The sequence below is a fragment of the Elgaria multicarinata genome, chromosome 1 (assembly GCF_023053635.1).
Source record: "Elgaria multicarinata webbii isolate HBS135686 ecotype San Diego chromosome 1, rElgMul1.1.pri, whole genome shotgun sequence".
Taxonomy (NCBI): Eukaryota; Metazoa; Chordata; class Lepidosauria; order Squamata; family Anguidae; genus Elgaria; species Elgaria multicarinata.
Window position 1 is genome coordinate 115,373,842 of NC_086171.1, and position 22,333 is coordinate 115,396,174.

Genomic DNA, 22,333 nt, shown 5'->3' on the forward strand with positions numbered 1-22,333 from the left:
AGGAGCAGATCCTACATTTGCCTTCCTTTTCTCACCTCCGCCCACCCCCACCCCCACCCTCACCCCTATTTCTTCTGGCTTCTTGGATCGAGAAACTGTCAGTGAATCCTTTGAGCCTCTTTGAGTTCAACACGACTTACTGCCGTGTAAGTGAGTAAACCTCCTTACCTGGGACCTGGGCCACTGAACTCTCTGGGACTTATTGCTGAGAAAGCCTGTACAGGGCTGCTCTGTAAGGCGGCAATCCCACGTACTCTGACTGAAGAGCGTCTCCACCGAGCTCAGCAGGACTGACTTCTGAGCAGGCCTGCTCCGGATTGCAATGTCAGGTTACACACTTATGTGGGACAGGGTGAAACCTGGGCCAGATCTACACTAGTGCTTTATAGCAGTATTGAAGGAGCACTGATCACTTTTGGGGCACATTCCACATTCCACAGTGTCATTTCTGGCTTTTTATTCCACATTCGTAATGATCACATCATATACCGCCTGCATTGTGTTATTTTCTGCTTTTTATTCCACGTTATCTTGTGTCCTACAAGATGCAATAGCCATACCATGATGGGCTCCTGACAGCTTGACAGGCTCTGAACACAGTGGGACTGGCACCCCCAAGGAATCGTGGTGCCATTAGGGTAGGGCTTTGGGGCAGGGGGCAGGGTCCCACTCAGCAGAAGGAGCAGGCCGCCCCCCTCCCCGGGCCTAGCAGAACGGGCAGGCCACATTCGGAAGAAAGTGTAAGAATGCCCGTTGCCATCTCAAGCGTGTGGGGGCCTAAGAAGAGGGGAGGTTCCCTCATTAAGAGCACCATCCTGGGCCTGACTACTCCGAGTTAGTCCCCCTGACTCCAGGCAAGAGCGCATAGGATTGCAAACTAAGTCTGTAATCCTATACACATTTACCAGCAGGAAAGGTCCATTACTTACTTCTGAGTAGACCTGCATAGGCTTGCACCACACCTACCTAGTTACCTAAGTGCACCACTCCTGCGCTGCTGGGCGCCAGGTTTTGCCCATTCTTCTATGGGATCCGAGAAGAGCAGGATTGCGCGTTAGTTCCCTCTCTCTTCAAAGACACCCCCCCTGTACATCTTCCTTACCCCCCCTCCCTCCAATCGTTCCCAGTCCTCTCTGGGATGGAGGACAGAAGAGGCTCCAGTCAAGTCGGCTGGCTCAACGAAAGGGCTCGGATCCTGTCGGTGTCTTTCCCCCTGCGGTTCCTGCGTCTGTTTTAGATTCCTTTTTCAACCCAAGATTTCTCTCCTAATTGCATTACTTACAGTGAATAGACAGCCCTGCTGTTTGGGGCTCTAGTGTGCCAACAGAAAGAGAGGACTTCTTCCTCTTTAACACACACACACACACACACACACACACACACACACACACACACACACACACACCAAGCTTATTTCACTTCATTGGCTTGATCTTCTCTGTGGAAATTGCGTTTTCGGCATTGCTTTCTGGCCCCGATGCAGACCCATTCTGATGCAAGAGGCCTCCTTTTCCACCCCCCGCCCAATCGCTTTTTAATTCGGGAATGAAGGGGAAGAAGGATGAGCAGCAAAGCGTGCTTGCAGAACCAGGCGGCAGGCCGCCCTGCTTTGGAAGAGAAACTGTGCCCTGTAATTAAGATCCTGGTGGCCAGTGGCGCGTTTTCCCGAGTCACACTGGACTCCGGGATGGGGATTTCTGAAAATGGGGGGGGAGAGAGAAAGAGGGGGGCTCTGCCGGGATCCCTCACTTCAAGTCAAGAAACAGCCTCTCCGAGTGTGAAAAGTCAACAGGGAAACACTTCGGCTGTGGCGCGGTATATAAATGTAATAAATAAATAAATAAATAAATAAAATAAAAGGGAGCGGGGCGGGGAGAGAGGAAGAGTCCATCCAGTTGAAAACTGCTGCGTTGGGCCCAAATCGCAATGGAACACGCAGAGTTGGACGGGCAGGGCAGGGCAGCCCACTTCCCAGTTGCTGGGAGCACTGCGGGGAGAATGAGCGCTGTGCCGCTCTGAAGCTTGCTACCCGAATCCCACCAACCGGGCTGATGCAATGGAAGGGATCGTCTCAGTCAAAGGAGAGCACGTGAAATGGGGAAATCCGCAGTAAACCTGCCGCCGTCCCTCCTCGCTTTTTCTCTCTCTCTCTCTCTCTCTCTCTCTCTCTCACACACACACACACACACACACACATATTTCCCTTCCTTTCTTCGTTTAGTTTCCCTCTCTTATTCTAACAGTAAAGAATCTTTCCCTGCCTTGTTCAATCTTAAGATCTCTGGAGTTGGATCAACAACAAACCCCCCCCCCCATTTTTAAATACAGAGGGGAGAGGAGAGGACAGCGGGAGTGGGAAAGTGCTCCTGGCGCCCTGCCTCAAGAAAACTCCTTGCCCCACACGCCCCCCCCCCAAAAAAAAACCCGACTCATCCGACTCGGGCTAGATCTACATTCCTGCTTTCTAGCGGTATGGAAGTGCACCGATCACTGCTGGGGCACGATCCACATTCCACGTGCCGCTTTGGTGGTGCCATGGCCTGCCTTGCATGATTTGGCACAACGCTCCTCTGCCTTCTCTGTGGCATTCCGTCAACGCCATGGGACTGAACGGGCCTCACTTTCGAGGCGTGGAACTAGTTTGCTACTTTTAGGACACGATTCAGCTGAACTTGAGCACTTTGAATAACCACGTGGACTAGAAAGAGGTGCAGCCTAACGCTCCGCATCTTTCCCCCGAAAGTAAGCCCCACGGAGTCCTCCGCCATTCCCCACAACTCGCACAGGGTTTCAGCCTTAGCCACGTGCTGATCTCAATGGGAATTTAAGGTGTTTAACTCAAGGGTGAATCATCTCTCTCTCTCTCTCTTTCTCTCTTCCTTCCATCTATCCTGGTCCCATCAGGGGCGTCCCTCCAAGCCGAGTTTCATTCAAAGAAAACCGATCTCATTTCTGCCCCCCCCTCTTTCCCCATTGTTAAAATGCGGTTTGAACTTGAGGACTGAACGCCGGGCAGGGATTTGGGGTTGTGGGGCGGTGGGGGGGGGAATGGGCTGGCGAATGGGCGGCTTGGAGCACAGGAAGACAGCCCAGGTCCACCCACACCAGTCCCCTAAAAGACCCAGGGTGCTTTGGCAACACCGCCCCCCCTCCGCACTTTCCTCACCACTGGTGGGTTAAGGGGTCTAACCCCCCCCCTTTTTCAGGAATATTTGTCACTGCTTGCCCATCACTGTGTGGGCTGGAGGAGTTTGACAGCTCTTTGTTGTCTGTCTAAGAAGAGGAGGGAGGGGGGTGGGGGGGGTGGCAGCTCACAGGCGAGGACTCCTCCTACTGAATTATCCAAAATGGGTTGGCTTTCGTCTCTAACAAATTGGACAGAGCTTCGGCAAACAGCAGTCCCATATCCAACCTAGAGGCAACTGGGAACTTTTCAAGCAACCGGGGATCGCGGTTTTATTTTTTATTTTTTATAAACAAAACAAAACGGGCCCCCTCCTCTCCCCACCCCCTCAAAAACCAGCCCAGCCGCTCCCCTGATTTTCTTTGCGCTTTAAAAAACGGGACGGCATTGAATTTCCCCCTCTTTGGCCCTAATCGTTTCTGCTGGTCCGTTCGGCGGCTCTTTCCCCGCTCAACCTCTGCTTGTTGTCTCTCTCCAGCCCAGGACGCTGCAGGGCAGATCCCCGCTTTGGTGGTTCGCGTTGTCTCCCCCGCCCGGTCCCCTCCTTTCCCCCCTTCCCCCACCCCACCCCCCTTTTGGCCCCCGTCTTCCTTTTTCAGCCCGTCCTCTTCAGGAAGGAGACGGGTCGGTGCGCCGCCAGGCGGGGGGGAGCCCCCCACGACCGCCGCCGCCAGCCGAGCCCCGCTCCAGAAGCACCAGCCTGCCGCCCCCGGAGCCGGGCAGCGCCTTCCTTCCTCGCGGGCTCTCCCTGTCGCCCGGCGAGTCGGATGCTCTGAGCCACGCCGGGACTCTGGGGCCTGTATATGGAAATAGTGGGGTGCCGAGCCGAAGGCAACGCGTGTCCCTTCCGTCCGCCAGCCATGCTTTTCCACGGCATCTCCGGAGGCCACATTCAGGGGATCATGGAGGAGATGGAGCGGCGCTCCAAGAGCGAGTCGCGCCTGGCCAAAGCGGGGCAGATGAACGGCCGGGAAGCGGTGAGCAGCGGCGGGAAAGGGCTGGGACTTTGGCTGGGGAGGGATGGAGGAGGGATCCGGGGTGGGGGGGGAGAGGGAGAGGGAGAAGGAGAGGGAGATGGAGAGGACACGGGTTAGCGAGGAAGGGGGGATCATACAGCCCCCCCTCCCTGCGAGGAAAACAGTAATTGACTACCGCAGCACCGTCTCCAAATATCAAACAAAACCGTCCCAGATCAAGGCTGAAAAGATCTTGCTCTCACAAGACCGTTCCTTGCACGCAGCTCTAGGGTAAATCGCCTTCAAAACAAAACAACAACAGGTTCAAACCCCATTTCCCCACTCCAAATTCGGGAATATTCCTATCGCGCTGTTTTGTTTTGTTTTTAAAACCCCAAACAGAGATGGTTCCAGCTTGAGAACTCAGAAGTAAAGCCCGATGGATTAAGTAGATCTGACTTCCAATTTAGGGTGCAGCCTTTATTCATGTGCGGTGTTGTTGGGTTTTTTTAAAATAGCGGTCCGGATGCAATTTCTTAACGCAAAATAACGTTTGTGTTAAGAAGTTATTAGGGAAGACAGACCTTGGATTCAGTGATACTGACTTCCGAGTAAACCAGTTTAGTCATCGGCTGCACACCCGCACACCCTCGTTGTCCGCTCAGGCTTCAGCGTCTCCTATGAAAATCGATTGGACTTCAACATGGATCATGCCCCCATTTATTTATTTATTTTAATTCGAAGCAGCCGTCGGTCCATTTATTCCCTTGCAGTTCGGCCCTGATCAAACTTGTTTACTCCCTGCTTATGTTATGGATTGACTCCTTCCCTGGAAAGTAGGTCTTGTGTACTCGATGGGAGTCTGTCTCCTGCAGAGTCACAATCTTAAAACAAACTTACCAGGAAGTAAGCCCCACTCAACCCGGTGCAATTGATTTCCGAGTAAATCTGATTAGAATCGGGATGGCAAAGTATTCAGCATCCCTGACTAACGCGGAGGGCATTAGGAACTGTTCTCCTGGTGGGAAGCTTAGGGGTGGGGGTGGTAATTTGTATATTGGCTTACTTTTACACGCTGGTGTAGTTTATTCCACCCCGGTCCAACCGCATCCCAACCCGGACAAGCAGGATTCTTAACAAGGCCCTTGCTTAGGCAGCCTTCCAAGGAAGTCCAAAAGCATTTGTAAAGACAAAAGCGGCTTTAAAAGCCTTCTTTCCTGTTAATGAAATAAAATAAAAGAATGCTGCACACCGAGGATGAAGATCCCCGGTTGTTTCGAAAAGACGGATTTCTTTTTAAATATTCAGATGCTGGAAATTCATTTCTTCTCCATTCATTAAAAATAATAATAATAACGGAAGAAAAGTATTATCTTCGCTTCCAGAGCTCACTCTTAAAAGATTTGAGCTTGTAAAAATAGCACTGATGGAGACTGAGCGAAATCGACAGAACGGAAGAAAGTGTAGGGGGAGGGGGGAATACTCTCTCTCTCTCTCTCTCTCTCTCTCTCTCTCTCTCTCTCTCTCTCTCTCTCTCTCATAGTTAATAATGTTTCCCAGAATCGTATTATTTAGCATTAACTAGATACAGGACTACAGACTTAGTCGCTTCCTTTCAGATGATTTAATTCCCCGGGAACTGAGCAGAGAGAAAGAGAGTGGGGGGGGCGGGGGGGAGGAAGGGCTGTGTGTGGATAAGGAAGTTTTCCTTTGCTCCTAAATCTCGGGGCTTCCGTTGGGCGCTCACAATGAGCCTGCCCGAGAGCGCGCTCCACCGCTTTGAACTGGCCTCCTTTCCCCACGCACACACGCACCGCCCCAAGCATGGACCAAGTTCCTTAAGGAAAGGGCTTTATCGGCCTTTCAAGCGCTTCGCCTGCCTCCGATTGTGTTTTTCTGGAGATGGGGAGGGGGGATCCCGAGGAGAGAAGGAAAACGTTCCTCCCACTTTTTTTTTTTTGCACGCTTCCTGTTTTGTATTTTATTTTATTTTATTACTCTGTGAAGGTTTACATCCGTTTCCCAAAAGTTCTAAGTCTCCCCATCGCTCCTGCCTGAATTAAAAAAAAAAATGCAATCGAAGAGGGTAAGAAAAAAAAAATCGTAATCAAAACAGCAACCCCCACCCCCCAAAAAAAAACCCATTCAAATTTTAATAGGCCGTTGTAGACCTAAAACACACGCAGAGAGAGAGAGAGAGAGACGCCTTCTTTTTAAAAATGGAATTCTGGATGGGAAAACCTACAGGCGAAAGGGATCTTCCTAAGGAAGAAAACGACGTTTCAAGTCAACAAAGACCCAGGTGACAACAAAGCCTATCATCTCTGTTGGGTTTCCCGCCCTCTTACCAGGCTGACACACACACAAACACACACCCTTCCCAAACTTTCTGCAGCTCGGCCCAAATCGTGGCGCCCGGGCTGGGATCAACTTTCCAGGCTGCGGATCCCAGGGAGGATTTAGCCTTGCTGCCCGATCCTGGGCAGGTCTCCTCGGAAGTCGGGGCTCACTTCAGCGAGGCTCGCTTTCAAATGAATTGACCGAATGAATGGCCGGCCTCGGTGGAGACGAAGCTGTCGGCTTTTCCGCCTTCTTCGCCTCTCCTGTGTCTGGGGGGAAGCTCCGCGCTTCTTCGCCGCACGACTCGGGAAAGGGGATTCCAAGAGAGGAAAGGCGGGAGTGAACGCGCCTCTTTGGGGGCTGGGACACCACCCGCATGGAAAGCCCAGCTTCGGGCAAGCCGTCTGATGCTCATGGCTCCCACCCGTCCCGAAATCCGCTTGTCAAAAGATCCGCTTCTCTGCCTCTCCAGAGGCAGCCCCGCACAAAGTCCGAAGTTTAAGCCCTTTAAAGTCACAGCCTGCACTAACCGAGCTCGAAAACAAAGGGGAAAATACAACGTGAAATCGACTTAGAGTAGACCCATTCGTTTCAATGGGCCTACTATGAGTAGGCATTACTTTGGATTTTACCCAAATAAAATTATCCCCAAGCCCGGTTCGTTTTCAGTGATGGTCGAGTTGATTTGGATTGAGGCCATTGAAATGGAATATTAAGTGGGTTCTTTGGGGCGGGGGGGTGGTACAGGAAACCAGGAGGGAGGCCCATTCAGATTCTCCTACCAAAAGTTCCTTTGGGGGGGGGGGATCAGCTTGAGATACAATTGACTGGATTGCAGCTAACAGTCCAGTCCTATAGGTGTCTACTCAGAAGTAAGTCCAATTATGTTTCTGGAGGCATATTACCCGATAAATTGGTACAGGATGGTTTGCAGGTAGCCCTGAGTTAGCTGAAGTTCAATACTATGGGGCGAAGTCATAAATTCACTCAGCTCCAGTTGGGAACTAACTGCAACTTAGGCCGTGATTCCTATACACGTTTTCTTGGTCGAGCCCCAGTGAAAACAAAGAAACTTACTTACTCCTGAGTAGACACATTGAGGATTGCACTGGGGCATCCAGTCTGGAGCTAGCCCTTTGCCTGTATGTTTGACAAAGAGACCCCCCTCTGGTCGCTGGGAATGCTTGAAGTCAGGCAGTATAGTATGTGGTTTTCTCCCTCCCTTTTTGTTGTGAGATCCCTATGTGTGTGATTTTTAAAAAAATAAATAAACGATATTTTGCGTTTTTGCAGAACATGCCCCCTCTGAGCCCGGAGAAGCCTGCCCTGTGCGCAGGCTGTGGAGGGAAGATCTCCGACCGATATTACCTGCTGGCTGTGGACAAGCAATGGCACCTACGGTGCCTTAAGTGCTGTGAATGTAAACTGGCGTTGGAGTCAGAACTCACCTGCTTTGCCAAGGACGGTAGCATTTACTGCAAGGAGGATTACTACAGGTACAGCACTCCGGGTCTGGGGGTGGGGGTAGGGGAGGAGAGGAGAGGAGGGACCCCGTTTCGGGAAGACTCCATGGCGCTAGGGTAAAACACCCCCCAAATGGAATGCTAGCTCCACAATATCCAAATTCTTGGAGGAATGAACCTCGAGTTTAGGAGCCAGGGCGGATTCACACGTTCATGGTATTTCATTTCAGTTCTCCTCGCATCATGGCTTTGGGGCTGGTTCACGAAGGCGTGTGTGTGGAGGTTGTGGTTTTACACTGGACTGTGGCTCACTTGGTGCTGGTTCTTACACATAGAGGGTCTCACTTCTGAAAATGGAAGGGGGATTTTCACGTGTGAATGGGATCCTCTTGGCAGATATCCCCCACCCCCAGCGAGAACTTTCGCAGCATCTCAAATGCTGTGTTTATCAGTAGAGGCTGGTTCACAAGTTCAGGTGCCGGTTATGGAGTGTGGAGCATCAACGATGCCACATGTATGTGTAAACCACACGTGTTGCCTCTGGACTGAACGTGTGAATTGCCTCTATTACGGAAAAACAACAACCCGAGTGAGATAAAAGTCCTGCCCGAGGTTTTGGAACTGGGATAATGGCTCCTTCAGATAATTACACAGTGTGAATCAGGTTTGAGGACTTGCAGCCAAATGTGCGAACTGGCTCCATGGAAAAGTACCCGAGATTCTAGACATGTCCAGTCTGCAGGGTTTGGACTGCCAGGGATCGTTCGCACGTGCAGGTTACTCTTTGAGTGGTGCACGTATGAACAAAGCCCTGGAGGTGGGCTGCAGAGGTGCAAATCCAGATCTTTCCGTTCTTTCGTCGTGGGCAAGTAGAGAGGGGATGGGCCTTGAAACATTGTCCCCAAGAGAAGTGTGCGGCTATGACGTGGACCACAGCGTCCTTAAACGCCCCTACAAAATAGCGACATGTGGTTCTGATGGCATCGCTGATCTCCCCTTGCTGCCTAAGTCCCCGCGAGATGCCGGACAGGCTTGCTCGGAAGTAAGTGTTCAGCAGGGCTCTTCCTTCCAAGCCAAGGCAGACAGGCACGCGCTGTTGATTCACCAAGTCCCCCTGGAAAGGGCTGGTGCCCCTTCTGGACTGGAGAAACCCTTTAAGGCCAGCAATAAGGCCAGCTCTCCCCTTCCCCTTCCCCAAGATCAGGCCCTCCCGCGGGGCAGCCCGGCCCCTCTCTCTGGTTAGCGCTAAACTGCCATCAGACAAGCCCTGGTTTTGTTTTCCCCGTTAAAGAGACACATCCGGATTTTGCCAGCGTCTCTCTCAAGCTCTCCGAGCCAATTAATTAATTCTCTCTCTCTCTCTCTCTCTCTCTCTCTCTCTCTCTCTCTCTCTCTCTCTCTCTCTCTCTCTCTCTCTCTCTCACACACACACACACACACACACACACACACACACACACACACACGCCCAAAACTTCCTTGGGGCAATTTTCTATTGATTTCCATAATTTAAATTCACTTCCAAGTGAAATGTGTCTAAAATCATGCCTGTTTACTCAAAAGCAAGTCCCAGTGAGTTCAATGAGGCTTGCTCTTCCTTCCAAGTAATCAAGTGGAGGGTTTCTGCAAGAATCTTAAACCTTTAAAATCAAGAAACAACCGCCCAGAAATCAGAACGAGTATTCTTTATTTCTTCCTTTATGGTTCCCTCTTTCTTTCTCTTCCTCCTTAAAATATTTATTTCAAATGCGATTGAGATTCTGATAAAGAAACAAAGGGAAAGAAGGAAAGAAAGAAAGACCCAAGTTAACCTGAAATGAAGCAATATTTAGCCTTATTTTCAAGGCTTCGCCCACTCGGCTCTCCTAAAAAGAAACGAACAGTTGTTAAAGATCAACCATCAGGGTGTGTTTGACTCGACCAAAATAGCGGGCTTAGAATCACGCCAGTTTTCCAGTTCCACAATATTCTTAGTGGGGAGAAAGAGCAGTGCCGGTGGAATGTCATGTTCAAGCATCCTTGCAAACCTTGTCTACTCTAAAGTAATTGAGTTCAAAGGGACTCGCTCCCAAGTAGTGGGTAGAGAGGATTGGAGCCTAAATGCAGGGGACAGGAGAACCGTGTTTAAGGCCCCGTCTTCCTCGCCCCCCACCCCCACCTCCGGCCTAAAGGCATTGATTCAGAACTCAGGCAAACGCTTGCCATGGGAGAGTCAGCCTCCTCAGCCTCCTCCTCCTCCTCCTCCCCCAGCAGAAGGGGGAAACGGAGAAACGGATCCGGTCAACGGCTTAGGCCTCTGGTGAAAATGTGCTGGCTTTGCTTTGCTTGCCGTGCGGGTCGAGATTTGTCTCAAAGCTCTTCCATGATCTAGATTCGGGGCTTAGCTGGGGAATATTTCCCACAACCTAGGAGCCCTTTGGAAGAAGCAAGAACTTAACGGAGTCAGTCCAAGAGCACATCTGAGCACGTGCAGAGTGCATTTGCTGTCACCTTAAAATAGCCACTATTTCTCAGGTCCCTGATTTATTTATTTATTGGGTGGGGGGAGAGAAGGGAATCTGAGGCCGTGGGTTCCTTGCAAGTTTGAACCAGGGGGACCTCTCTCCTCTTCCTCCTCTCAACCATGTGGGGTCAAATCAGATCAGTATCCCCTTCCTTGAGGTTTTCTCTTTTTCTGGTTCCGAACCCTGCCTGGCTTTACAAACAAGAAAATGGACTTCTGGCCGGCCAAGTAATGAAGCAAAATTTAACGTTTTAAAGATTTTACCTATCCCTTTTTCATACATCTTAAAAGAGCCTTTCCCCACCTTCCCTTCTAAGATGGGGGCGTGAAATCACACCACCACCTAAAAGCCAAGCGTGCTTCCCCCCATCTTTCTAGAGTAAAAGCTCATTCGTTTCAAAAGGATCCAGATGACATGGATTAAAAGTCGTGAATTTAACCGAGTATGATCTCTTCAACCAGGAGACAGCCAATGACGAGGGGCATAAAATTCCTTTGCTTCTTAAAAAAGAAGAAGAAGGGGGGGGGCGGTTGCGGGTGTGTGATTTTGATAGTATTGGTGTAGTTAGGAGGAAATGGCACCTGTATAGAAAAGTAGAAATATAGGAAGTATGGAAAAGTGGAAAAAATGGATTGGATTGTTAATGCAGAGTGCCTTAACAGTCCAATCCTATACATGCCTACTCAGAAGTAAGTTTCTTTGTTTTCGATAGAGTTTACTCCCAGGTAATTGCGGATGGTAGGATTGCAACCCTAAGAGACTGTTGGGATGCTTTGGGGCGCGACCTACCCAAAGGTTAGCACTGATTAAAAAGTCCAATGATCTCAAAAGGAGCATTAACTTTTCCCAGTGGAAAATTAATGGGGCATAACGGGCAATCTTATGTATGTTTTATGAGTCCCGCTGGGTTCACTGGGTTGTATTTGCAGGCGAAGGTGCGCAGCACTGAAGCCTTGCAATGCAATCCTACGTGCATGTTTACTCAGAAGTAAGCCCCACTGAGTGCAATGGAACTTACTCCCAGCCAGGTAAGTAAGTATCTATTGGAGTTTAGCTCGTTACCCTTCTTTTCTTGGTGCTAGATCGTGTTCGCTGCTTTTTCTCGCTTTAACTACCAAGGTCAAGTTTCTCTCTCTCTCTTTCTCTTTCTTTCTTTCTTTCTTTCTTTCTTTCTTTCTTCAAATGACCTGGATGAATCTCTCCGCTCCCCTCTGAAACCGGATTCCCGAAGTGTCCTTGTTTTGCCAGATCGTGTGAACTCAAAAGGCTCTCCATACAGAATGTCGCTGTTTTAGACTGCAATCCTCTGCACACTTTCTTGAGAGCAAGCCCCAATAACCCGGGATCGTCCCTGTTCATGTAAATGACACACAGGATATCCCGAGAGCAGGCAGGGACGACCCCGGGATAAACCTTAGGTCTAGCTAAGGCCTGAGACTTACTTCTGAGTAGCTCTGTATAGGATTGTGCTGTCAAAGTTTCTATTTAAAAACAACGACCCCTCCCGCCACGGTTGATACCGTGGGCCCCATTGGAGGATGGTGGCTCCAAATTTGGTGGGGCTGTGAATCCATTTTGGGTTCCCATTAGAACCGGCCAGAACTCTAAAGGATCTATCCAAGGTGCTGAGTCTAGTTTGGGGCTAGGGTTCAGCACTTTGGATAGCATTTCAGAGCTCTGGCTGGTTCTGACTGAAACCCAGAACGGATTCACAGCCGAAATCGGAGGCACCAGCCTCCCCTGGTTGTATTCAGCCCCTTCTGGTCCCCTCGCCACAACTCGGCACCCTTGAAGCGTGTCCCTGAGCCCGTCCAGACGTTCCCCCACCCCGCAGGCGGCGCCTTCCCCTGCTGTGCGCTGGCAGCCTTCGCTCGCAGGATCCAGACAGCCCGGGCCCAGCGCGCTCTTCCCCTGCCCGGGGGCTGGGCCTGCTCGTGGGAAGGGGCTCCGTGGGCGGACGCCGCTAACTCGGTGCGCTCTTCCCTCCAGAAGGTTCTCCGTGCAGCGCTGTGCCCGCTGCCACCTGGGCATCTCGGCCTCGGAGATGGTGATGCGGGCCCGGGACTCGGTCTACCACCTGAGCTGCTTCACCTGCACCACGTGCAACAAGACGCTGACGACGGGCGACCACTTCGGCATGAAGGACAACGTGGTCTACTGCCGGGCGCACTTCGAGAGCCTCCTGCAGGGCGCCGAGGGCGCCTCCTACCCGCCCCCGCAGCTCAGCTACACCGAGCTGGCGGCCAAGGGCGGCGGCCTGGCGCTGCCTTACTTCAACGGCACCGGCACCGTGCAGAAGGGCCGGCCCCGGAAGAGGAAGAGCCCGGCCCTGGGCGTCGATCTCGTCAGTTACAACTCAGGTGGGTGCCGCCCGAGCTGGCCTCCGGGGCTCCCGAGGAAGCGGGCCGCGGGGGACGGGCCAACCGCGAGATGGGCGTGCCCCCTGCCCGCGTAAAAGGCCCCTTCACACGTTGTCGTTGAACCACGCGCGTAGGACGGAAAGCTGTCGCGATTTTCTTGAATGAGGCCAGGCCCGGGTTTTCTCCTCCTCCTTGCAACCATCTGGGTAAATCGCAGAGGGAGACTCCTGTTAAACACCCCCTCCCAACCCTCTCCCTTTCGAGGCACTTTAAAGCAATCCTTGTTTTGGATTACAACTCCCAGCATTCTTGACCATTGGCTGTGCTGGTTGGGGATCATGGGCGTTCAGAATATCTGAAAAGCACCAGGCTGGGAAAGGTTAAGGAACTTGCTAGCTAGCCTTAATTTAGGCCGGATCTACACCTAGCAGGATATAGCACTATGAAAGCGATATATGGAGGCAGGAGATACACTATGGCGGTACTGAAGTGCACTGACAACTGTTGGGGCTCATGACACATGCCGTATACCGCTTTCATAGTGCTATATCCTGCTTGGTGTAGATGTGTCAATGGGCCCCAACAGTTGTCAGTGCACTTCAATACCACTATAAAGCAGTAGTGTAGATCCTGCCAGAGTTGCATGGAGTCTACCCCTTGTGTCAAATCATTGCCAATGTGGAATGAAAAGCAGGAAATAACACTACGAAAGTGGTATGTGGAAAGTGGATTGTGCCCCAACAGTTATCAGTGCACTTCAATACCGCTATAAAGCAGTATAGCCCTAATATCGCATGAAAAGCTGGCTCCCAAAATTGAAACTCTAAGCAGGCTTCTCTGGGGAGTAAAAGCACAATCCTAAATACCTTTTCTCAGAAGTAAGTCCTATTGAGATCCATGGGACTTACTAAACCCTAGTAAATGGCTTTAGGAGCGCAAATTAAATCTCATGGAACGCCATGGGGTTAATTTCGGGGCAAATATTTCGCCTTCTTTTGGTTTCCCTGGCGTTTGTTTTCACTTCTAGATTTAGGATCCCGTTTACACGGGCAAAGGGCAAGAGAAAGGGCATCTAGAAAGACTCATCATTGATGACAGGAGGGTCAGATTGATTTTACTTCTAAAGAAAATACTTTTTGCAAACTTCTTTCCCTCCAGCCTATTCCCACCTTTTCCTATCTTTTAAATCGACTTGACCTGAGAGGGGGAAAAATAATTTAAATCCAAAGGTGGTTCTTTCCAGCTAAATCCAATGGCTTTCAGGTTTCTATGAGGCTTTTGAATGTTCAAAGCATTCCACAAACACTATATTCTTGTGATCCTCACAATAACCTTGTTAGGTAGGGCAGTATTATTTCCATTTTACAGATTATGATAAACTGAAAGCAGATTTTTTTTAAAAAAGCCTTAAAGAAGTTTGTGGTAGAGGTTGGATTGAAACTGGGGACTTTCCGATCAGTCTCTTACAGGCAACCCTGGGTCGGTCTACTTAGAAGTAAGTCCCACTGGATTAAATGGGGATTACTTCCAGGTGTATAGGATTATATATTAGGATCGTGTGTAGGGTTACTCCCAGGCCCTTTCTACACCTGCCTTCCCTCCCACCCCCGGGATTGTCCCTGGATCATTTCCTGTGCATCCAAATGACACACAGGGGATCCCAGGAGCAGGCAGGGTCAAGACGATCCCTCCAGTTTCCTGGGATAACCCTTAGGTGTAGAAAGGGCCCCAGTGTACAGGATTCCCTCCTGGTCAAAATGGGACCTACTTCTGAGCAGACACGTGTAAGATTTCGCGGTTGGCCGCTATGGCTACACCAGGCGCCAACTCGGAGCCGTTATCTTCTCTCCCGCATCATTTCTCCACCACCAACAGAGGCTATTAATGACTTGGAATTAGGCGGCCGGTTTATTAAAATGATTAAAATGATCAGTAATGAGATATTAACGGAGAGAGGGAAATCCTTGTCATATATCTCAAACACCAAATGAGATACAGAAATGGCAATACGCGGGCGACCGAGCACAACCACCCTCCAGCCCCTGTGAAATGCCGCGTTTTCCGCGGGAGCGTCGCGGGCCCCCAGCGACGCCTGAAGCCAGCCTGGTGGAGCCGAACGGGCCTTGCTCCCGGGTGACTGGGCCGAGGAGAGCCGTTCTTTCTCTCCGGGCTCTTCCGCAAAAGCAGAGGGGCCCGGAGAACAGAGGCTCCTTTGGCCAAGGAGCAATCGCCGCTCGGACCCCGACCGGGGGCGCCAAAACCGATCCAGTTTGTAAAGGGGAGCGAAGCCGCGCGCCCTCCGCGTAATCGCCCTTTCCAACGCAGCTCGGGTAGTTTTGGTCCTGCTTCTCTGGGCTAGGTGGAGGAATTTTACACTCGCGCCACGACGGGGAGGAAGGGAAACGGGAGGCCCGGGTGTCGTGGGACTGATCTTACTGGACCGGACCCCACCCGCAGGGGATCAAAAGAAGAGTCCCTTGTTTTAACCCGGATTAATTCCTCTGGAATAACTGCCCCCCCTCGCCGTCGTAGGGGCAGTCTGTTTGGGAAGGGCGCGCGCGCGCGTCCCCCACGGCTCCTGCGCTCCGGATTCCATTCTTGCTCCGGTTCAAGGCACAAAGCCTCCCCCGGACAGCCCTTGAGCGACTCTCAGCCAGGCCTTTCCCTGCCCTCTGCTGCTGCGGGAGAAGGCAGGGAAGCCGAGCTTTAATTGTTCGCTGTTAATTGGAGCTGACATCGGCATCTCCGGCAGCGGAGCCACTTCGAGGCCAGGCGAGGTGCAGCCGGGAAGCGAGAGGACGCCTCGCCGAGCAGGTTGGGCAGGAGCGGGGGAGGGGGTCTTTCCGAACTTTATGGGCATGATGTGTGCTGTGGATCCTGCCCCCCAGCTGCCATGCTAGGCACACTGACCTCGGGAAGGGCTTCCTTCCGAGGAAAGTTGCCTTACGTTGCCCCCCGCCCCAGCCGCCCGATCCGGTTCGCCCGGCTGAGTTAGGGCCCGATTTGGGCCCAATCCAGCCCAAGCTGAAGGCCCTCTAAGGTTCCCGTTCGGTATCCGGCGGAGGCGCTTTGCGTGTTTCCCTGGGTGGAATCTCCATGGAAGCTTTAAGGGCGGACTCCTGTTTACTCCGAAGCAAGCCCCATTGAGTTCCCTGGGGGCTTACTCCCAAGTAAAAGTGGAGGGGGCGGCGGCCTTCGACGCGCCCCGCTTGTGTTGGATCGTACCTTTTCCTCCCAAAGAAATGTGTAAAGAAAATTCGGAATTACCACCCGAATCTTAGCTCTATTGTTTGAAAAGAGTGGCTTTCAGTGGGGACTTACTGCCATGAAATATGGGTTTAGGATCACGGTGTCCCAGATTCCAGGCCTCTCGTCCTCCGCAGTACCCTTCTTGCTTCTGCCGCTGCTTCTTTCTGATTTAATGCGCCCTTTTAACGCCTTAGCCGCTTAATTCTCGCCTTGTTGGCGTCGATTTCGTTACAATATTTTTTTTCGCCCCGGAGCGGCTCGGGTTATAGGAACAAAGCGCTCATCCCGTGAGAAGAGCGCTACGAAAAGCCCCCAGCCTTTTTTTAGGAGAAAGAAACAAAAAAGCGCTCGGTGGTGTGTGTGTTCTGTTGGAAAAGTTTGGGGGAGAGAAAAAAGCGCAGAGAGGCGGAAAAGGTGAAAACAAGGCGGCTTGGGGCTTCCTCAAGGGTTTCTAACCTTTTCCCCCAACGAGTTAAAAAAAAAAACCCGGCTCCAATTTATTCCACGTGTGTGTGTATTGGGGAATTTCAAGATGGATCTGTTAAATTGGTTAAAGATACGAAATTGTGCGCGCGCGTATGAAATGCAATTCGTATACATCCTTTCTAACTTCATTGAAAAAATGGACCAAAAAACCACGCCTTTGCAGACAAACACCCTAACCCGTGCAGTTTCCCCCAGTTAAGGCCACCTCGACCTTTGCAATAATTGCCAGCGTAATTTTATGCATGTGTACTCAGAAGTAAGTCCCATTCAGTTTAATGGGGCTTACTCCCAGGTAAGTGAGGAGACTTTGCAGCCTGGCTGATGTATTGTAGAGCAGATCGGTGCATTGCTGTGTGACATTTAATGAGGAAAACGGCTAAATAATTAATTAATGAAGAAGAAAAGCAATAAAAGCATTTGCCTAAATGTTCCTTTCAGAGAATTGAACCTTAATCTTATGCATGCTTACCCAGATGTAACCACCACCAGTTCAATGGGTCTTCCTGTTAGTACAGTGTTTGCAGCCTGAAAATCCGCTGGCATTCAATAGGAGAATTCAGCACTTGTGCGCATTCTGCCGCCCCACCCCCCCATGATATTAATAGGACTTAAAAGATGCTTAACAGTGGCTGGACTGTACCAAAAATAAATCCGGGGTGCTTGTTATTTGAGGGTGTAGAAATAGGCCTACTTTCCAGTCCTGCAGAAATTTATTATTTATTTATTATTTATTGCATTTTTATACCGCCCAACAGCCGAAGCTCCCTGGGCCGTTCACAAAAACTAACCGGCAAATGAACCGGCAAATCGGATGATATGCCCACTACTCTGATGATTCTGCTCTGCTCCTGATCAGAATGGCCAGAGCGGCACCCAGAGAATCGAGGTTCTCATCCTGCTCCCATAGTTGCGCTGCTGCGTTCTGTAAGAGTGCAATTGCAAGAGAACAGGGAATCTCAGGCCAAAACAAACTGGTTAAAGGCTCCATCCCATGAATGTTCAGGCAGAAACATGACCTCCAATTCCCAGTATGCCACCACCAGTATATTTGTCTAAACATGTGTAGGGTTGCTCCTAACTCCTCCCTCATTCCTGACCCAGCACCCTGCAAATGTGTTGGACTATAACCTCCATGATCCCCAACACACCCAGTGACTATGCTGGATGGGGATGATCAGATTTGTATTCCAAGGCTGGCAAGGCTGTGTTAGCTTGTCCTCACACAATGCCCCTGGGAGCAACTCACATCCTGCTCCCCCAATTTGTGATGCAAAGGTAACAACCCTACATGGGCTATTTGTACTTGGAAACAGATGTCTTCTGCATCCTGTTCTCCATTAGCAAGATTCTCACAGCAATGAGGTTCCAAGATACAGTTAGTGTCCTGTGTGTGTATGTGTGTGGGGGAAATCCACTGTCTCTTCTCTGCTTGTGTGACCTTACATTTTCATCCATTCCAAACACATGTGCAGTCCGATTCTTACTTCCTAGTTGTACGATATTCCTGCTTAGATTGTTTGGAATCCTATGCATGCTTATCCAGCTGTAAATCCCATTGAATAAAGTGGGACTGACTTCTGTGTGAATGTGCATTGTGTTGCCTCGTTGCTTGGACAGAGAAGATGACTGCAACACTCAAGAGGATGTGCAGTCCAGTTCTCCATGTGGCAGTATCATTTTGCAATGCCCTGGGGTAGGGGGTGATGCTTGATGAAAGTGCTCCCTCCCAAGGCAAAGGTCTCCCATGCATGAGCAAAGCTAATATGTCAGGCAGAAGAGAACTCCGAAGCCAATGTATTTTGTTACTTTGGATCATTTTCAGTGCACATGGCTAATGCACATTTTTGCATTTGTTGCATCTGCAGTTTTCAAGTGAAATCACTACACTGGATGGGATGTGTGTTGGATTTTCTGCTCCACTCCACCTCCCCTGCATCAGTAATGTTGACAAGTGGCAAACTGTAAGCCAACAGGCATCCTTGCAGGCTAACCCTGTTGCATATTGACTCAGAAATAAACACTGGATTCAATGGGACTTATTTCTATGCAAATGGATGTATGATTTGCCACTCAGGCCACAGAGCTTGATCTTCTGAGCATGTTGGAACTGCAACTCAGATCAGTTGCACTTACTCCCAGCTCAGTGTTCAGGTTTCAAATCGCTTGTAAATGTGCTGTTTGATGGTTAGGGCAGAGGACATTGTTACTTCCTGTGGCCCAATTGATATTTGATCAGCTTTGTTTTCAAACCTTGCTTTTTCCTAGTCCTGCCCCCCTCCCAGCAATTTTGCACTGTGATGGTTATTAAGATATTTCACCACTGATTCAGTGCCTTTAAAGCCTACAATCCAATGTTGATAAGCCCCCATTGAACTTGGGTTTCCTTCCGAGTAAAATGTGTGCAGAATTGGGCTGCAGAGGTTCAGAAACGTAAAGGCATCTATTCAAATCTAGGGCACAAAGTGCTTTCATTTAGCAAAATGGCCTGCATCCTCTTATTACAAGGGAAATGTTTTGTGCACTTACGATAAGAGTAGACAACCCAGTGCAAACCAACAGAACAGAAAGGAAAGCCACCAAGACACAAAGGGGGGGGGAGTTGGCGGGGTGTGTGTGTGTGTTTTTTTGTTCAAAGTCCTCACTAAACAAAATTTATGTGGAGCTTGACCTCCATTCTCCCCACCCATCCTTCTTTTGGGTGTTGTAGCTAAAACAGGAGCCATAATATTTTCCACCAATAAAAAATAAAATAAAATGCTGTCTCCTCCAAAATTCTAACTCCCACCAGCTTGTTGGAGTTGTCAAACAAATGGAGCAGTGCCCTCTGGTGGCTTCTGATGGGAGAAGCCCTTCTCCTGAAGAGAGTGGGGAGGAGAGATGCTGTCTCTGCTGCTGCTGCTCCATTGGCCTGAAATGTGAGAGAGAATGAAGTCAAGATGACATACTTGAACGGGACAACTTTCTCCCATTTGCCAAGCTCCCTTGTATCTGGATCACAGACCAAAATAAGCTGGATCCGAGTTCCTTTGCAAGATCTGGGATTGCTGTGTTAAGACCCTGAGAGGCCCCTGCGCTTTTTCGAGGATTGCCTAGAAGGAAGGCTTTTTGCCAGGTGTGCCCTGCCTAGTCACACTGCTGCCACAAAGCAACTTCCCCAGGTGCATTTAAAAGAACAATAATAATGGACGAAGCGCTCTTAGCTGGCTTGCTTGAGATCCAGTTTAAAGATGTACGTAAAGTTCCTGTGCAAATCAGGAGCTACGGCCCACCAGTGTGGCAGCTGTGCTTGCTCTGGTTCTATGAAAAGCATATTAAAAGGAGAAGTGTGACTTAAGGATCCAAGGCAGAGAGAATAAGGCATCTATCTGGCCAAAGAATGCAGCTTTTATATGTCGCCCAGAGAAATGGTTCAGGTTCTAAGGGCAGTTTCAGGTTTGCCAACTGTCCTGCTGCCTTTCACAGCAGCTGGATCTGTACGAATCAGCAAGGGGTGCTTTTCAAGGTGATAAATATTATCATCTGCAAATTGCTGCAAATCCATCTTTTGTTATAAAGGGGCATCTGGTTGGGTGGGGGAATCTGGCAAACCTATGTGATACTCAGAGTGATTTTTGCTTTGCCCATAGCAGTAATGCCTGTGTAAAACCTACCCTACAGTGGCTGGCTAAGATGTGTATTTGGATTTTCAAAATGGTTCTCTTCTGCTTTTAGTGCCATCAACAACATTCATACGTATACTATAAACAAAAAGTGCAAGAGAGGTGGATGCTGAAAGTTGCTTTCATGTATGAAAGCCTCATTCATATGAGTTAACGGTATGCATGTCTACTTGGACATAACCCCATTGAGTTCACTGGGAACTTACTCCCAGGTGAGTGAGTATTGAATTGCAGCCTAAAGCTGCACATGCTATGCATGCGTATTTGGGAGTAAATCCCATGGTTCTCAATGAAGTTCGTATCCAAGCCAACATATTACAGTCTCAGAAGGAAGTCCTATTGACTTACTCTGGGGCTTACTCTTCGGGTAAGTGGAATAGGGGCACAGTATCACTAAAACAACAGCAACAACAACAACACAAACATCAAAATCAAAGGAACTTTCAACACAAAAGGGAGGGGTATTATGAAATACAACGTAAAGCAAATCATACACACAATTGACATCTCAACAGTTATAATTGGTAAAACTGGGAGAACCTTGTTTCTGTGCAGATGCTTTCAGCTGGTGGCAGAAATTGCATAGGGAAATAACATGATTGGTTTTCCTAGGCAGGGACTGTAGAGGCAGGGTGCCATGGCCTGCATGGAAAAGGACTTGTGTTGCCCTGGGGGTGGGGGTGGGCCTATCATCAGGCAAAGTGAAACTGCTGCCTCAGGCAGCAGATTTTGGGTGTCATGAGAGCGTAGTATTTGGCTAGTTATTTAAGAAGAAGTTGTTGTTCGTTGTATTTTTACTTCTAGGGATTGGGAGAGCAGCTTATATGCCCAAGTAACTTGGTTGGCTTTGGGTACTTTGCACCTTGACTTGGGTGGTGGTGGGTACCACTTGTTGCTTTTCCTCAGGCAGCAAAATGTCTTCGGCTGGTCCGTACAACTAACCTTGCTCTTCAAAAAGAGGGACTACAGAGCTTACCCTACCTGCTTACCCTACCCTGTACCTGTTTGCATTCTCTTCCCCTCCTTATTGTTTTACTATGATTTTATTAGATTGTAAGCCTATGTGGCAGGGTCTTGCTATTTACTGTTTTACTCTGTACAGCACCATGTACATTGATGGTGCTATATAAATAAATAATAATAATAATAATAATACAGAGCAAGCCCCAGCCTGCTCCAGGCTCTTATTTCTTTCTCTGATCTGTGAGGGGTTGGAAGTCACCTTCTCTGAACTCAATCTTTAATACTGATAGCAAATTCTTTCTCTAAATGTGCACCCGTTTATAGCCCAAACAGCAGCATTCATGCACAAGGACAGGGTATAAGCAGGCTGAAACTCCCCAAGGTTTGCAGGAATATATCTAGTAAGAATAGACACGCTCCTCCAAACATTGCAAATGAAGGCTGAATATGCTCAGTGATGTAGAATGTTGATTGACTATTCAGTGGAATAGGGTGGGGGATGGAAAATGGGGACGGGGTCGAATGATGTGTCCTGCAAGAACGCAGGGCTGGAACCAGGGCTGGAACCATGCTCCTGTTCATGGCTGGAACCATGAACAGGGGCATTCTATGCTGCAACATTTTGTTGCAGGTCCCACTTGCAAGTGATCATGCATAGGATTGTGCTGCAAAAGTTGCAGGTGTGAGGACTTTTAGATTATGCATGTCTTCATCGTCTGTTCTAGTTTTTTTGAAAGGCCTTTTTAAAAAGAGCAATATTGCTTCTAATGAAAGGAAGATGTATGTGATTATGGATCCACGAGGCCAATACACATGTGGATTGCAGTATTAGACTCTTGAGTACATTTAATTTGTTATTACGTTTATGTATATGCCACCTTCCAGGATGCAAATCCTAACAAAGTGACCTACAAGTAACATAAAAATAATAAAATCACAATAAACAATGTTAACAAATTAAAACAAACAAATAAAAGGTGAGATCCATCCCTCTGGGAAATTGGTGGAAGATGGCCAAGTAAGTCAATTCGTACTAGAAAGTAAACAAAGGGCGCAATTCTATGCATGTGTGTGGAAAGATCTATAACTCCCAGCATGGTTGACTGGGGAATGCTGAGAATTGTCAGACTTCCCTCCCCCCCTATCTAAACATGCATGGGATGGTGCTC

General features: G+C 49.5%; 1 protein-coding gene across 3 annotated transcripts in view; it reads left to right on the forward strand.

Annotated features, from left to right (window-relative positions):
* Positions 1 to 3,987: 3,987 nt before the first annotated feature.
* Positions 3,988 to 22,333, forward strand: part of LHX9 (LIM homeobox 9) — a 36,775-nt gene continuing 18,429 nt past the window's right edge. For 2 of the 3 annotated variants that reach the window (XM_063117384.1, XM_063117367.1), the window contains exons 1-3: positions 3,988 to 4,161; positions 7,774 to 7,976; positions 12,437 to 12,807. In XM_063117384.1, coding sequence (XP_062973454.1) covers positions 3,988 to 4,161; positions 7,774 to 7,976; positions 12,437 to 12,807 — 748 coding nt within the window. Of the gene's footprint in view, positions 4,162 to 7,773; positions 7,977 to 12,436; positions 12,808 to 16,401; positions 16,408 to 22,333 lie in introns of all 3 variants that reach the window. The other variant, XM_063117375.1, reaches the window with a different exon arrangement.